The sequence below is a fragment of the Fukomys damarensis genome, unplaced genomic scaffold (genome assembly GCF_012274545.1).
Source record: "Fukomys damarensis isolate Sample0158 unplaced genomic scaffold, DMR_v1.0_HiC HiC_scaffold_5, whole genome shotgun sequence".
Lineage (NCBI taxonomy): Eukaryota > Metazoa > Chordata > Mammalia > Rodentia > Bathyergidae > Fukomys > Fukomys damarensis.
This window is the reverse complement of record NW_022900917.1, coordinates 37899372-37917758: the sequence shown is the minus strand read 5'-3', so window position 1 is coordinate 37917758 and position 18387 is coordinate 37899372. Positions and strand designations below refer to the sequence as shown.

Below are 18387 nucleotides of genomic sequence, written 5' to 3'. Positions count from 1 at the left end.
TTTTTTTTTTTTTTTTTTTTTTTGGTGACATAAAAATTAGCAAATTATCTACAGATAGTTCCATATAACTTCATTTTAACATGTGATAACTGAAGGAATTCACACAAAAGCTTTTACTTAGATAAAGTTGCTGCAATATTATAATGAATCCACAGGGGCTTCCAAAAGGGAAAAAAAATAGCATGAATTTAGGGTGGAAACATTTAAAAGCATAGCCAAATGTCCCCATTTGACCAGAATGTTTATGAATACCCATAAAATGAAAGCTGGCCTCAGATACTCTAAATTCCTCTTTAAAAGGGACATTCAATACATTCCATAAAAATGAATTGTTTAATAAAGTCAAAACCAGGTTATATTTCTAATATAGGTCTAAAATTTAGGTAACTTTTTCAACCTTGGAAATTCAAAAGCATATATCCTACCATTCTATTCTATTCATTTATTAGCAGAACTGGGACTCAAACCCACGGGTACTCTACTACTGAGCTATATCCTCAGAGATTTTTAACTTTTTATTTGGAGACAGAGTCTTGCTAAGCTGCCCAAATGGCACTCAAATTTATCATTCTCAGTGTGGGATTACAGGTATGCGCCACTACACCTAAGACAGTCTAGTATTCTAAAAACAAAGAATGTTACAGAAAAAAAGATTAATATATTCTACCATGTAAAAGTACTACGACACTCTTCTGAGCCCTAATGACATCTGGACAATAACATGTTCTCTAACCATGGGAGAATTCCCCTTTTGGACATCTGGGTCCCTAGCAGTGGTTCATCTGTGACTATATCATACGTCTGTATTTACAGCAAAAGCTTATTCAAGTAGGCAGCCAACAAATGTACAACAAATGCTTATGAAGATCCTACTATTTACAAACCACTGTATTGAGCACTATGAAATAAGGAAATATGAAAATTACAAATTAAGAGAGAAGGCATAACAGTTCTGCGTGAATATGTAATCAATATGAGAAACTATTTAAATGTCAGAATGTTTGCAACATACATCTGTTGATTTTATTTGGATTATATGAAAGACAACATCCTTGGATTTGACTACAAAAAGTTTCTTTGACAAGTGAATTATTAAAAATATTGGGGACAAAAAATTTATATAAACTGAGTCTTACATGATTCTTATAAATGTTATTATTTTGAGCTATAACTAAGCATGTAAGACTGAAAAGACAATGAGCTAATTTAAGAAATTAGCTTTAAAATACTTCAGAGAAAGAAGGAAGAGGAGGAAGGAAGAAAATATTAACAGCTAAATCTAGGGTGGCAAAAATCTTAATTCTTGTGTTTGGGCAATTGGAGTCCATTATACTATGCCCTCTCCATCTCTAGATATGGTTGAAATTTTCATAGTAACAAATTAAAACCAAGATTTCCTCAATGTTGTTGTAGCTTGAACTGAAAAATGAAGCTGAATATGTATGATTTAAAAACAAGGAAGTGCTTGCTTCGGCAGCTCATATACTAAAACCAAGGAAAACATTTAAGTACTTTTCCTTAATCCTAGCTCCCACATAGCTGCCAACATATTTGTAGCCATCCTTCAGTTTTCCTGTCTATCCAATTCTGCAATTAGATCTCTCAGCAGTTCTGAGTCCCTCAATCCCCACTATGGTTAGCCAGCCAGAAAATTCATGCTCTTGGCTTTTTTCCATAAATTCATCTTTTGAAAATTTGTTTCTAATTCCATTTGCTTCCACTGCTCTGTAATTAATGGACTCTGGTTGCAAAATGTAACGTGCAAAGTTAAAAGATAGGCATTGAATGATAAACTGAGGTAAATAAACTGTGTGAACTCACAAGCCCTTCCAAAACTTACGTTGTCTAGTCTAACATGTCCTTGACACTTGTATGTTTCTACCAAGTTGATAGGTAGAGCCTGGCCGGAATGAAGTGTAAACGTAGTTTTACTTTCCTGCTGCTAAATTTTAATTTGTCTCCCCCCCACATATCTCTATTCCAACCTGGTACTTGTAAATCTTTTCAAAAGTTTTGGAAACTTCTAATATAAAGGTTATAAATACCTGCATCACAAATTCTCGACGTCGAGGCATTCCTCTTTCTGAAAGCAAAACGTAATCTGGCTCCTTTTCCTTTTTCGCCTGTTGAATTTGAGCCAGGCGGCTAATGGGGTTCATTCCTTGACCATATTCTGGTCCAGCCTAAAAAATAATTTAAGAAAATGTTTCAAAATAATTTGTAAAGTATATTATGGGATCCTTAAAGAAACAGTGGTTCTTTCCTCCACACTCACACCATCCCAAAACTGTGACTAGAGAAGATAAATGGGAGTAAATCATGAATATTTATAATTAAAAATCATGAAGTAGAAAATTAAATTATAAATTATAAAACATGAAATATAAAAATTAAGTTATAAAGGGTATGACAAAGGGATTTTGGAAAAGACAAGTACAGGCAACCACTGCTAAGTCTAAGAATGAGAGTCCAATGAAAAGGTAAAGAGCATAAGGTCCTGAGTTTGATCCCCAGTACCCCAAAAAAAAAGTAAAGAGAACTTTGAGTATGGGACTAGAAGCATACCTAGTATATGAAGATGTTCAAATAAATAAATATGTAAATGGAATGGTGTTTTTATTCCTTTTTTAATGGATTGTGATACCATTTTCTTTTTTTTAATTTTATTTTATTAATACATGCTTGAAATTCACACTCTTTACAATCATGTTGGGGAATGGTTACATGTACATATCATATCTTAGTTGTTTTTTTAAACTTGATTCTCATAAGAATGTCTTTAAGGACCAAAGAAATTATTGTTGATATGGATTTCAAAGACCAAGAACCAGACACACAAATCAAAGTTATACAAGGATGAAATTCTGAGAACACTATCACTTGATTTCTTTCTTTGACTAAAAGTAACTATGAGCACATGACAATTAAGTTATTCTTTGGATATCAAGTCTTACATTAGGAAGGAGTGCCATAATTACAAAAGCTACATCTGGAAAATTTTATCTCTAACACTAGAAAGCATTCTTTGAAGTTTCATCTTATAGGAAAGAATTATATTAATGAACAGAATAAAACAATGACATTGTCATTGTTACAGCATAACTCTATAGAATATACTTAAAATCTAAAAGAAGTTCAGTTAACTAGTTTCAAATGAGCACTGCAGTCACACATGGCTGATCTGAAATCTGACTCTGCTATCAGATCTGTTAAGTTTCTGAAACACAACACCCTTGTCTGTAAAAATGGGCATCTTAGCTCATATATCACAGAATGACAGAGGGGGATCGTGAAATGTGATAGTCTTAATATTTTAAATAAAATCAGGACAACTCATCACCAGTAATTTTCCTTCCTTCCTTTTTTAAATTTTGAGACAGTCTCCCTAAATTGCACAGGCTGAACTTCAACCTACAATCCTTCCCCTTCATTCTTCTGAGCTGGCCTCCAACCCACCATTCCCCTGCTTCATCCTCTGAGTAACCGGCTTAGGGGTGTGTGGCACTGCACCCAACACAAATATTTTCTCTGCTTCTATTGAACACAAAAAACTGTAGACCCTGGGTGTATCGGCCATACAAAGAAGTGAGGAAAATCAAGATACTATTCTAAATGGATCCATAAATTGGCACATTATAAGGTACGTGTATACTAAAATTTATAGACTCCAAATCATTTACACATGTTGCTTTCTCAAAATAACCTTAAATTTCAGAGGCTATCTACAGACTTTATTTTACATAAGACATTTGCAAGTAATTCCAAGTGTGGTATATATAAGGGTTTCAGACAAGGCTTCCCTAAAAAAGTCAAGTTTCAGATGATCTGAATAATGGATAGGAGTAGTTCTAGAAAAATATGCTTATATACTCAAAGCAGTAGTAACCCCCTCCCACCCATACCAGGGGTCAAACTCAGGACCTTGTGCTTATAATGCAGGCACAGCACCACAGAGCTAAATCCCCAGGCCAGTAGCAAAGCATTTTAAGAATTCTTAGCTAGGAATGGTAGCACACGTCTGTAATCCTAATACTTGGGAGGCTGAAGCAGGAGGATCACCATAAATTTAAAACCAGCTTAGACTACATAGTAAGTTCAAGGCCAGCCTGACCTACATAGCAAGACCCTAAGACCCTATCTCAAACAAACAAAAAAACAAAACAAAAACAAAAAAAGAATTCCTGACTCTCACCTCTGCATTATAATTTTAATAATAATTTTGTTTTTAACAGAGATAAGAGAATTACATCCTACTATAGTACTATATATATATATCTTCTAGTTTAAAAGCTTAGTATTCTTAATTTATTAAGATTAGATTGCATTCAATAGATTAAATGGAAATTATTGTCTAGTTTTATATTGACATTCTGATATAAGGCACTGTATGCCAATCATAGAAAAGCTACAGATTTTATACATTAACAAATTTAATAAAATACATCACGGGTATATTCACATACATATACGTATAAAATATGAACACAAAGTTTTAGATACAAAGTGTCGAGTTACTATGCGTTATTACTTACATTATTTGTTCTGGTTTAGACTTAAAATGTCCCCCAAAAGTCTCATGCGTTCAGAGGTAGGCCTTTGGGAAGGTGACTGGGTCATGGGGGTGCTATACTCATATCCACTGATGAGTTCGGGAGCTGTGGGAGCTGTTAGGAGGTGGGGCTCAGATGGAGGTGTATCTCCCACTGGTAGTGTGACTTGAAAGGGTGCTTTCTTGTCCCTGGCTCCTCTCTTCTCTCCGTTTCCTGGCTGCTGTGGGGTGAGCACCTTTTCATGTCATGCCCCTCTGCAAACCTATTCCTGCTGTGGAGCCACCAACTGTGGACTGAACCCACGAGCCACAAGAAACCCCTTCCTCCTTTAAGTTGTAGATGTGGGTGTTTCGAGCAACAAGAAGTGACTAAGACATTAATAGTAACAAAAAATACTCAATAAAGCATTCTGTATGTTCAGTTAAGACAAAAATATTAGGAATCAAGTACAGCTTATATTCCCACTTTATACATGAAGAAATGTATAATTAGAAAAGTTCAGTAATTTTCTCAGGTCTCAGGGATTCACACTCAAAATTGACTCTAAAAGTCATGCTCTTCATAGCTATGTCCTATTTCCTGACTGCATGGCGAGAAGACATATGAATATCACTCCTCTTTGGAACCACCAATGACCCATGAAGAGTGGATCTACTTAGAATTTATTGTCTAACTTACATATAATATATACTACTATCTCAAGGAATGCATAACCTGTTTCTTCTAAGTGAAGTAATGCTAGTTCTCAAATATTTACAGTTACATACATATATATTTTTAAATAAAGCAAAGATACAAAACCTATAAGAATATCTAAATTGTGCCACTGCACAATCTAAACAAAAGAAATTCATCAAGGATTAAGTATAATTATGTGTAATTCTTGATCTGTAACACATAATCAGAGGTCTGCTAAACCAGCAAGTGAGGCTGAGCTGCTAATGGAAATGTTGACAATTTAAACCTTTCTACAGAAACAGAGTATGATATCTCCATTTATGTCATCCATACTTAGCACTTATGGGCACTATTTTGTACTAAATGTTAACTCATTCATGCCTTAGACTTTTTGTTTTCTCTCCTTTTTAATGTAAATAAAATGTGATCCAATAATCACAACATCTTGAAAAGCTGTGTGTTCTATATTCTTTGACAAAGTACACACGCCTGAATGAACAGAAACAATACCACTGACCTCACAGAGCTGCTATGAGGATTAAATGTGATAAAGGACACAGAGTACTGGGACAAAGTCTGGCACACAGAGTGCCTTATAATTTCTACCTGCTGCTGCTGTCCCTATTGTATTATTCATACGATTATTGCTCTATATCCTGTTACCAACTCATGATATCCTAAGAAGTTACTATGCAGCAGTGTTGTAGCCCAAGGAACATTGGATTAGAGATCAGAACAGTTCAGACTGTTCTACATGATAGCTGAATGAGTGAATTCTTTTAACTTGTTTTGTAAAATCTTATTTGTAAAATGAGGAATGATATTATCTATCTTATACAATCACAATAAGGATTATACTGAAAGACAGAAATAGGAAAGCACTTTAAAACCACAGAAAAGGGGCTGGGGATTTAGCTCAGTGGTTCTGACACCTGCCTTGCAAGCACAAGGTCTGGAGTTCAGCCCTGATACCAAAAAAAAAAACAGAAAACTATATATGTATATGTATTATTGTCATTTTATGGACAAATGTAGATACATGGGTGTTTAAAGAACAAAAATAAATGTCATTAATTTAATTTAGACTCCTATGCCCTACCCTGATTCCTAGACTGGGTATAACATTTAGGTTCAAAAGCTATCCTTAAGGAAATCTTTTATGCGTAGCAACTCACAGTGTGAACTTGACTGTTCACAGTATATACTGACCTTTACTATCGTTTTAGGACGTTTTTTAAAAAATAGTTTTGGTTTTTCCACCACAGGAAGAGGTGGAAGTTTTTTAAGCTCTTGTAAGACAGTGGTTGCAGCACGCTTCTTGGAGAGCTTTTTGCTATTTCCCTCTCCTTCTGCAGAGAATTCTCCCACTGACACCCGAGTAACAAAGCTCTTCATGTGTGGTGGTCCACTCTCTTTGATAACCTGTCAAATACAAGTAAAATATTAAGAAACATGCAGACACCCAAGACATATTCATACAGCATCTTTCTTATCAAAATTGATACTGAGAATTATACAAAGATAATAGTATTTCTACAAGAAAGCTATGAAACTATATAATAAGTATTCATTCAGGATACTTCTAATGCTTAATGAACTCAAACTGCAAGAAATCTAGACAAACATACTCAATTCATGTTTTTTATTTTTTAAAAACAATTCTAATTATAGTTTGCCCCATGTCTTTCAAAACACTAAAGCAAGAATATAAAAACACACCCTATTAGATTTTTAGAAATCACTAATGATTACATTAATCATGGGAAGTTAGGACATACACATAACACATCCTAATTCCTTTTTCATTCCTACCATTCCCAGCCCTCCCTGCTCCTTCCATTTCTTGGTCCCCTTCCCATTTGCAAAAGCTCGATTTCTATTTCCATATTTTTCTTTCAGTTCTTTTTCTTTCTTCCCCCTCACTCCATCTCTCGTTCCCTTACCATTTCAAAAACATCTCCCTACTTTTTTTTTTTTTTTTTTTTTTTTTTTTTTTGCACCAGCGATCGAAACTGGGACCTTGTGTTTGTGAGGCAGGTGGTGGAACCACTGAGCTAAATCCCTGGCCCTTACTTCCTATTCTCTTTTATTCTGTTATTTATATTTTGGACTTCCTATATAAGAGAAACCATGCAACATTTAAGCTTGTGTGTCTGATTTATTTCACTTAATACTGTGGACTCACTTTACCTATGAATGCCTCAAGTTTAACTTTCTTTATGGCAGAATAGTACTCCACTGTGTGTAGACACATTTTCTTCATCTACTCATCTGTTGATGGGCTTATGGGCCATTTCCAAAAATTACTTATGAATTGCGCTATAAATATTTGTATGCATATATCACTGCAATAGGATGATTTCAACTCTTTGGGGAAGATATCGTGAGTGGGAACAGCTGAGTCAAATAGATTTTCTAGTTTCAATTTTCTGAAGAATTTCCATATTGATTTCCACAGTACCCCAACCAACAATGTAAAAGTTTGCTTTTTCCCCCACCAAAAAAAAAGCCTATTGGTGGCCCAAAAAAAAAAAAAAAAAAAAAAGACAGGAAAATTGTGGAAAAACCTATAAAGAGTAATTACCATAAACCAAAAAATTATTGGCTCTTTTAAAGACCACAGCAAATTCCAACAGTTTTTTAAGTTACAGAAGTCCTTCAATACTTCTGTGTATTATAGTAGGGAATAATGTATATTAATGATAATCTCATGTGAACAATAGAGGTTGAATATTTAGTATTTGCTGGTAAGTCAGTAAAACTTATGATTTTGTTAGAGAAGGATGTCACTCAAAGTGGTTAAATGGTGTGTAAATCAGTAGACTGATTATGTCTTATTATAAATTCCTTATCCTCAGTAATTATTGAGTATTGAGATACTGTGTTGTTTTTATTCCATTTCCTAATTATTATTCAATATTAGAAAGCACTATTTCAATGTAATGTTAAATAGAAATCTAAACAGAATATTCTCTGTAGGTAAGAATTTTGAAGGAGGCTGAAGTTTGAGTATTCAGATTTTGGAAGGCATCTTTTCTCCAAAAGGTGGCATAGCAGAAAAGTAAGAAAGAGACTAAAGAGGGCTTAGGAACATTCTTAGCCAATAGGTTCATAATTTGTTATTCCAGAAAGCTAGACATTTTTATTGCATATCAACATACCTTTTTAAGATTATAGAGTAAATATCTCTTTAAAACAACCTTTGTGCGATCTCTGATAACATGCATTAATTTTCACCTATTCAACTGTTTTTGAGAGTCTTCCACAGGCAGAATCCTTCCTTCACAGGTCATAGAACACAATAAGACACAATCCTTACCCTGGAAATTGTAACTCTAGATGGCTTTTTTAGAATATAATTGTCTGGGTCCCTCAAAATAAAAAACCTAGTTAAAAAAAAAATGGGCATTTTAAATAGATACTTCCCAGAACTGACTACAAATGGCCAATAGATACATGAAAAAATGTTCAGCATTGCAATCAAGAAATGAAAATTAAAACAACACTGAGATTCCATCTTTTTTTTCTGGGGGAGTACCAAGGATCGAACTCAGGACCTTGCACTTGTGAGGCAAGCAGTGGTACCACTGAGCTAAATCCCCAGCCCTGAAATTCCATCTTACTCCAGAAAGAATGGCTATCATCAAGAAGTCAAATAATAACAAATGGTGGAGAAGCTGTACCAGGGATCAAACTCAGGACTTCGCACTTGCCAGGCAGGTGCTGTGCTGCTGAGCTAATCCCTGGCTCATCCACAGGCTCTTGCGTACAAGGTATGACTGAAATATATGGTGAATGTTTAAATTTTTTATTGCAATAAAAGACATATTGCCATTAATTCCCCCTCACAATACTTCTCTTGATTTCAACACACTTACTCCATCATTCTTCCCACTTTCTGAAGCAGTTCTGGAAGTTCTCTTCTGTGAGTATCTTTATAATATGCTAAGAAAGCACAGTGAATGCTGCTATTAAGTTCTACCTTATTCACTCAATCTGGTATCATGTGCTTTTAACTCATCCCCAAAATCAAATTTACCATAACAGGTAAACATTTTAAGTAGATTTAGGACATAAGGCAGTCATGACAGTGCAACTAAAGACACTGATGAAAAAGAACTTCGAGAACTGCTTCAGAAAGTGGCCAGAATGATAGGTTAAGTGTGTTTGATCACCCTGCATCATTCTTTCACTGTCTTCTATTTTTTGTTGCTTTTAATCTGCTACAGAGTGTCAGCTCAGTGGTAGAGAACAGATGTAGAATGCATTCAAGCACCTTCATACAATGAAAAAATTGGAGATTAACATAGAAGTATCAGTAATTATTAACTTTTATATTAAACTGAACAGAACAACATTGTTAATTAGCATTTTATCTTATTTAAAATATCAAATCCTATATATTACAAATTATCTTACACCTAGAAAATAAACTTTATGATTAAAACTAAAAAATATTTAGCTTTTATGATAAAAACTAAAATCGTATATATAAATGGCTTACCACAGAGAAAAGACAAAGAGATCTGCAGAAATCTACAGTATTGACATTTTAATTTTCATGACAGTGAATTTGAACATGTTAAATACATTAACTTTTATAGGTTTCTAGTATATCAGTTAGTTTTATTTCTTTGCTAAAAGTAATCAGACAAAGAGAAAAAGAAATCACAAGGTCTCCAAATAGCACATACCTCAAAACTGACAGGCATATTTCGCTTCAGAGCAATTTCAAACACTAAGCTGATCTCAGATTTATTTGCATCTTTGTCATCATCCATTTCTTTTCCTGATTCACCATTCTAAATCACAAAAAAGGATACTACTGAATCTTAACTTTGTAAAAAACTTTACATATATTCTACAATCAAGAAGACTTGGCTAAAATAGAAAATGGCAAATAGATTATATGCGAAGGACTTCTTTGTAACCACATTATGTCAAAGGCTTTTATTGACAGGCTTTCCTGATCCTTGACTTTTAGTTTTTCTACTTGAAGTAGAAGCATTTTAAATGAATTTGGAAATATCACTCCCACAATTCTCCACTAGTTTTCTAACATGATCTACACAAAGGCAAAGTCATATAAAGAGTATAGGATGCAAACCAAGATAGTGGAGCTCTGTCTCTGGCACTGGCACAATTCACTTATTTAACAGGTACTTCTGGGAAACATCATAATGACACAGTGTATTAGAAATAGTACTCCTACCATCAAGAAGCTTGTGATCCAACTGGAAAACCTCAACAGATAAGAGTTACAACAAAAGGGTACAAGCAGAAAAAACACCTAAGTCTCCCATTAAAATAAATCTCAAAAAAGATTTGGGAAAGGGTAATTGTAGAGGTTGAACTTTAGAATTTCAAATAACAAAGAGCTAAGTCCAATAAGGTGACAGTGCCATAAGACACGCCTGAGATAACAGAGAACCTATTTATGTTTGGTTTGATACCAGGGATCGAAATTGGGTCCTTACACTTGTGAGGCAGGCGCCAGAACCACTGAGCTAAATCCCCAGCCCCAGAGATCCTATTTAAAGGTGGATAGAAATAGTAGCTGATACCTCGAGAATGAGTGATCAGTCAAGAATAGCTTCAAGAGCTTCATTTGTAAAATAAACTAAAATTTAAAAATCCATAAAGATCCTTTACACTTAAAATTCTTTGACTCTAGGTTAACACAATGTAATTTATCCCCAGTAAATATAACATTAAATGCAAAGCAAATGAATGTTATCTCTTATCTTTATACATACATCCTAAAATCCTGAGTTGCACTCTAGACATGAACCAAAGTTCTGAAAGGTTAGGTCATCCTGGCAGGAACAAATGAGTCTAGCACAGTAGACAAGTAGTCTGAGAAGCAAAGCTTAGCGTATTATCACTCTGGTATTCTCCCTTAGCAGAACAGATTATTTCTTTTTTTTAAGGATATAATTATTTTCTGGCCAATAATCTCTCTGGGAAAGTCTAAGAAAGAGGCTATTAAATGCAGCACTACCACACCTGAGCTGATTTTTCTGGAATAGGTTCGTTCTGCAGTGCTTGAAGGGCCTTCATTGCAGCATTGTGTCTTGCAGCTTGTCGAGTCTTTCCTTCACCAAAAAATTCATTATTTCCTACAGTCAGCTGAACATAAAAGATCTTAGGCACTGGGCAATGATACCTAAAATAAGAAAACAAAACCACTAATATTAGTTCAATAAAATCACTAATAACATGTGCTTCATATAATGTACCCCTTACTGACCCTAATAAAATTCTAACCTTATGAATGTACTTATAAAAGATAAAATGTGAGTCACAAACAGATGAGTGAATACCGATCTCTACAATGAGTACAACATTAAACATAGAGTATAAATTATTTAGCAACATTACAGAAGACTTCCTAGTCATCTGTCAGATTTTAACAGATGTGAGCTGAATGGTTTGGCACTAACAATGAGGGGGCTACTATAGAAGCTGAAGAAGGTGAACCCATTTAGATGTCAACATGCAGATTACTGTGACTTTAGCAGAAAATAGTTCTAATGAGAAATACTAGGGCAAAGAGATGGACTTAGTACAATGCAAAGCACAAAGATGAGAACAATCATAAGAATGAGTTCTAACATTTTAAAAAATATAATTTCTATCTTTTACAGTTAATTGTATTTACAGGGTTGAGTGTGACATTTCTACACATATGTAGCCTGTGTACACGATCAGATTAGGGTAACTGGTATACCTATTACCTGAGACATGTATCATTTTTTTGCGTGTGCTGGGAACATTCAAAATCCTATTTTGAAATATCCAACTGTTGTCAACTATAGTTATCTTAGGGTAATACACAGAACATCAGACATTATTTTTCCTACTCTACATAACCTCTCTGGACCATCTTCTCTCTATCCCTTTCTCCCCAACACTCTTTCCAGGCTTTAGTATCCACTATTCTATTCTCCACATTTCTTTGATACCATATTTTTAGTTTCCACAAATAAGAATAGTATTTTTCTTTCTGTGCCCAATTTATTTTAATAACATAATTTTCATCTGTTCCATACATGTTGCTTCGTATGACAGAATTTCATTTTTTCCATGACTGAATATTCCACTGTGTATATACACTATATTTTCTTTATCCATTCAAATATTAAAATGACCTCAAATTTTGGCTAGGTGAACCGTGTCACAAAAAAATATCAGAGTACAGATGTCTCTTCAACATACTGATTTCAATTTCTTTGGACAAAAATCCAATAGTGAGCTTCTTAGATCATATGGAATTTTCTTCTAGTTTTTTGAAGAACTTCCATACTCTTTGCCATAAAGACTGTACTAATTTACATTCCTACTAAGCATGTGAGAGTTCCTCTTTCTCTACATGCTTGTCAGCATTCATTATTGTCTTTTGGATAACAGTCATTCTAACTGAGGTGAAAAAGTATCTACTTGTGGTTTTTATTTCCATTTATCTGATGATTGTGGATGTTGAGCAAAAGTTTATGCCAATTGTTAAGCAGGAAGTATAATAAAATATATTTAAGGTGAAAAATTTTAGCAGGTTTGTTTTTAATGAAACTAAGGTAATGAAGTGTGACTTAAAAAACTGCAGATGAGGGGATGAGACTGAAAGAATAACAAATCTAGAAGAAATTAGGAAGAAAAGACTAGGAAGATGCACAATAAAATCTATTATTAATTGTGGATGCTTTCTATATGACAGAGGGCTATGATAAAGAAAAAAAGTGGGGAAGACAATAAACAAGATAAATATGTAGAGTATCTAGCATGTCAGAAATACAAACAAGATAAAGAAGGTTGTGTTCAGAAGCAGAGTTAAATTTTAGGTAGGATGACCAACACTGGGAAAATGCCAACTGTGTAGATTTGAAATTACGTGAGAAGCAAACTATGCAAGTATTTGGGACAGTGCGTGTGAGGCAGAAAAAACACAGGTATACAAAGGCCCTGAAGAAGTGAGTCATACATGTTCAAGTAATGCAGAGGAAGACTGTCTAACTAGAGTTGAGGGAGGGAGGGAGGAACCTAGAAAATGAGAAGAGGTAGGCAGATTCCATAAGGCCTTTCCCACATAAGCCTGGAAGGGTCTGACTTTTACCCAGAGTGTAATGGCCAGCCATTCTGTGAGGAAAAAAAAAAAAAAAAACAAACAAAACATAATATGATTTGCATTTTGCAAGAAACATCTACTATGTTGAGGACAGACTATAGGGCAATAATGGTAGAAGCAGGAATATCTAACAGTAGGCTACTGAGACAGTCCACAGAAAGGTAACAGTAGCTTGAACGAGAGTATAGCAGAAGTGAGAAGTCATTCTGCATGAATTTTGAAAATAGAAATGAGTTTACTTAAGTACTAGCTATAGAATATGAAAAAGCAGTCAAGGATGACTCCAGGTTTTTAGAACTAAGTAACCGGAACATACAATATCCATTGTTGAGACACTATAGATTGCAAAAGGAATGGATTTGCTGAGGTTGGATATCAGCAGCTCTGTTTTGGAGATGTTTCAGAGCTGTTAAGATGACCAAGCAGAGATGTCAAATAGATTTATGAGGCTCACTCTAGAAAAGAGGTCTGAGACAGTTAAGATTTGGGAAACATCAACATACAGATATTTAAAGCCATAAAACAATGAGAACTCCCTGGGAGACATGGATAAGAGGAAGATCGGTATGTATGGTGTCCTTCATGAAAGCCAAATAGAAAGACTAAAGTACTGTATATCAAGGGGGAAGGAAGGATTGATTGTATAATTGCTACTCATAGGTCAACTAAAATGATGACTGAGATATGATCATTGAATTGGGAAATTTGGCAAAACAAATAGGATAAATTTTGATGAGATTCTGGATTTACAACTGTAATGTGTAAAAATTAAGCTGAAAAGCACTCCAGTGCTGGAAAATGTTTTGTTTCCAAGGAAAAAGTCCCATTGAGGTTCCTCTGTGTTGTTTGTGGTGTTGGGAATTGAATCTAGGGCCTAGGACCTTGTGAATGCTAGGGAAGGGCTCAACTATCGAGCCACATCCTCATTTTGAGGTCCTACTATGTTTTAAATTACTAATAGAAATCCAAGTAGTGCTGTTCTATAGTAGATCTGAGATAAAGTGGAACGAGCCCACAGTGTAAGAATTCACTGGACAGATGGGACTAATCAATGAAGGTTTGCTGAAGGTGGACTAAAGATGTAGATCAGTACTGAAGATGCAGATTAGTGAGGCAATAATGGAAACCATGCAATTAGATAAACACCTGGAAAGAGTAAGTGTAAAGGAACCAAAAAGAGCCCGAGGCTGGGATCTGATTAATGCCTATGATCAAAGTGCAGGGAAAACAATAGAATGAAGTGAAGGAGATGAAAGCGGGTCGAGTCAGAAAAGAAATTACAACATAATGTCAAGGAAAGGGATGATCAACAGTGTCAAATAGAGTGGAGAAATTCAGAATATGAAAAAAGAAAAAGCTGTTGTTTTAATCTTTTAAGTCAATTTTCTTGGCCTATGTTTTTTACTAGTTCATTTTAAGAGTGTTTTAAATGTGTTTTATTGTTTAAGTCGTATGTTCTCATTTTTTAATTAGCAAATATAAAAAGCTAGGAAGAAAATACTAAAGTTAAAAGCTATTTTTAGTGTTAAAGACTAAAAAGCATTAAAACTCCTAATCTTTATGTCTTTGATTACAATATCGAAATGAGGTACCAAAGTGCACAATTTTCTGTTACTTAGATTCCTACAGCAGAAATTTCAGCTAACATGAAAAATGCAAATTACCTTCACTTTTTATCCCACAAATTTCAGTTTCCCTGCCTCCACAGAACTTTATGCCTATTTTAACTGGTTCTGTAAAACTTTAAAACAGACAACTTGAAACCAGCAATTTCTCCTGAACTGATCTTATGTGGTAAGCTCTCACCATAGAGCAAATGTTTACAATTAATTATAAACTTCTGAAAACAGAGGTCCACAACTGGAATACTAACAGACCTTTAACGACAGTAGAGGGAGTGGGCGCCACTATAATCACTAAGGCCTGCTGACAATTATAAAACTCATTTCAGTTTGCCACAGAGACAGACAGAATTTCTGTTCATTTTTTTACAGGAATATGATGTCATAACACAACCATACTGAAACAATCGGCTGATTTTCCTTACCAAAATATTAATTGCATACTAAGGAGCCCCTGGGACTTCTTTCTTCCTTTTTGGTCATCAAACATGGTTCTATGTATGTGTCTGAGTGTGCCTATTAATATATCTAAATATATATTCTATCACAGGACTATCAGAGAGAAAATTAATTATGTTGTATTTCTGACATGAAAAGTAAAATATTCCAGTTGAAACAACAGGAAACACTGACTGGACACCTGAGTTGTGTCATTTCAATTTCACTTCATCTTCTTACTTAACAATGATTCTTAGTAATATACCCCACATGGTCTGAATACCTTAGGGTTGGGCCTGGTTAGTACTTGGACAGGAGAATGCTTATACACCATATCTCTTCATAGCAGCAAGACAATTAAGATTAGTCAGAGCACTCTGATTAATAGCATCCAGATTGAATTTTAAAAGAGCAGATGCAGAATGCTTCATCACACAGAATACTGTGGGTTAGGCCCTTGTCTCTTTGGTAAAAACATTCAGTTTATTAACTTTAAAGGTAAGTTCTATTTAATAGAGTTTCTTCTAGTTTTATTTAATTCAAACATGAAGCTTACTTTTGGTAAGGTACTTATAAGTGATATATCTATTTCTACAAATTAATATATATTTAATTAATCAGACATATCTACTCAAATATTTTTTCCAATTAGAATTCTGTGGTCAATGCTTAGAACTCCACAGTGATCTTCTTTCATCAGGATCATCTCTAGTACTAGTTAAAAATGCAGATTCCTGTGCTCCAATCTGATCTGCTGAATCACTGAGAAAGGAGTGATTAGAACAGCCTCATGACTCTTTGCATCCTAATGATCTGAGAGCCTCATCACTCAAAGTACCCAAAGTCATACTCTAAGTGATAAGGACTGAAGAATCAGAATGATGGGCATTACATGCTACACTCAATTAACTATCTAAAGTTTACAATGATTGCTTGCATGGTCTTTCCCCCCCCCATTCTAAAAGTCTTACAAAAACTAAAAATAATTCCAAATAAAATAAAAACTTCTTTTTCTTTAGAACTCCAAAAGTCCTTAAAATTGACCTGTCTTCAAAATGCCTAAGACAGTTTTTTTTTAAATAAAGGGAAGATTTTATATTCACTTACATTATTAATCATAACAATGTTCTACACCTTATATCCTTGCCATCCTCCCTAAAGTTACTGCACTTAATGCCTTTTTTCTAAACAACTGAAATCCATTTGTCCTCCCTATCATTCTGTAACTACTCTATTCTCCAACATCTCCACGTTCCTAAGTATCACTTTTACAAGGTGAGGAAGACATATTCCAAATAACATTAGAACTTTTAAAAATTGAAAAATAATTACCTCATTTTATTTGATAGCATTACTCATAAATCTCAATACAGCTTAAACATTCATATCCACTCTACAGGTTTATGTCCTAACATATGCGAAAATGTTATCTCCTGATCTAATAGGGGGAGGCTTTGGAGTTCGATTATTTCTAACACTGGATGAAAACAGAAATGTTATTTAACCTTTTTATCCTCATTTATTTTTCTGTAAAATATCTGCAGAATCCATGGTTAAGGACTTCTAAAGGCCAAAGCTTAGAATTCAAATGACATGTCTATTATTTTGACTCTGTGTACTTTTTGGCAATGTTAAGCTAAATTCTTTCTCTAACTACAGAAAAATAACTAGTTTTATCATAAAGCTATAAAATAGTCCTTGGCACATTTTCAAACTTATATATATCTAGAATAGATGTCTAGATAGATGATTCTTTCTGTCTTTACAACTATAAAATTAAATAATATATATTTTATGGGATCTGAATATTAATTCTAGAGGAATTTCAAATATTTGAAATGATTAAAAAAGATTCAGAGGTCAGTTGAAAACAAGTCTTAAAAGCAGTATAAAGATATCCTGTAGTTCTAGAATAGAAGATGCAGAAAGAACTCCAACCACACTCAAAGGGGCCAAACATCTTTGCTGGAAAAAAGATAGCCTCTTTAATAAGTGGTATTGGGAAAACTGGCTTTTCACGTGCCAAAGATTGAACCTAGACCCTTATCTCTCACCACACACTAAACTAAAATTCAAATAGATCAAAGATCTAAATATAAAAACAGAAACATTAAATCTGATGGAAGATAGAATAAGTAAGACTCCTGAAGACAAAGGTGTGTAAGCAAAGACTTTCTAAACAAAATCCCAATGTGACTTGGGATTACATCAAATTAAAAAGCTTTTCCACCGAAAAAGAAACCACCGACAGAGAGAGGAGACAACACACAGAATGGGAAAATATTTTTACCAGCTACGCCTTAGACAAAGGATGAATCTAAAATCTAAACGTACTAAAAAAATGCTGGTGAGATTGCGGGGAAAGGGAACTTTTCTCCACTTCTGTTGGAAGTATAAACTGGTACAATCACTATGGAAATTAGTACAGAGATTCCTCAAAAATCTAAACTAGAAGTACCATTTGACCCAGCTATTCCCCTTCTAGGTATCTTTCTGAAAGAGTTTAACATCATCATACCACAGTGATATATACATACCCATGTTTTTTAGCAGCACAATCCATAATAGCTAAACCTTGGAAATAGGTCATATGTTAATCAGATGAATAGATAAAGAAAATGTAGCATTTATATGCAATGGGGTACTACTGTCATAAAGAAGGATAAACGAAGTAAATGCATGCACCTTAAGAACATAATTTTAAGTGAAATAAATAAGACGCACAAGTTTAAATATCACATTGTTTCTCTTGTGTGAGAAACCCTAAGGGTAAACAAGGAACAAAACGGAGGTTAAATATTGGGAAGCAGGAAGAACATGTTCAAATGCAAAGGGGAAGAAGGGTGGGGGGAAAAGGAAGGAAAAGTGATTAAAAAAACAAAAAATAGAAGGAAAAAAATGGAAACAAAGCTTCTGTAAAAAGAAAAGGGAAGGAAGGCTGAAGGGAAGGGAATGAGGGGAAAAAAGAAACATTAAG

The 18387-nt window shown here is 34.3% G+C and overlaps 1 protein-coding gene across 9 annotated transcripts in view; it reads right to left on the bottom strand.

Annotated features, from left to right (window-relative positions):
- The window catches only part of LOC104861106 (ubiquitin-conjugating enzyme E2 W), a 377455-nt gene that overhangs the window by 158927 nt on the left and 200141 nt on the right, over window positions 1–18387 (bottom strand). For all 9 annotated transcript variants that reach the window (XM_010622419.1, XM_010622423.2, XM_010622422.3 and 6 more), the window contains 4 exons: window positions 11235–11394; window positions 9923–10030; window positions 6438–6650; window positions 2046–2183 (listed from right to left, as the gene is read on the bottom strand). In XM_010622419.1, the coding sequence (XP_010620721.1) occupies window positions 2046–2183; window positions 6438–6650; window positions 9923–10030; window positions 11235–11394 (619 nt within the window). The remainder of the gene's footprint in view (window positions 1–2045; window positions 2184–6437; window positions 6651–9922; window positions 10031–11234; window positions 11395–18387) is intronic.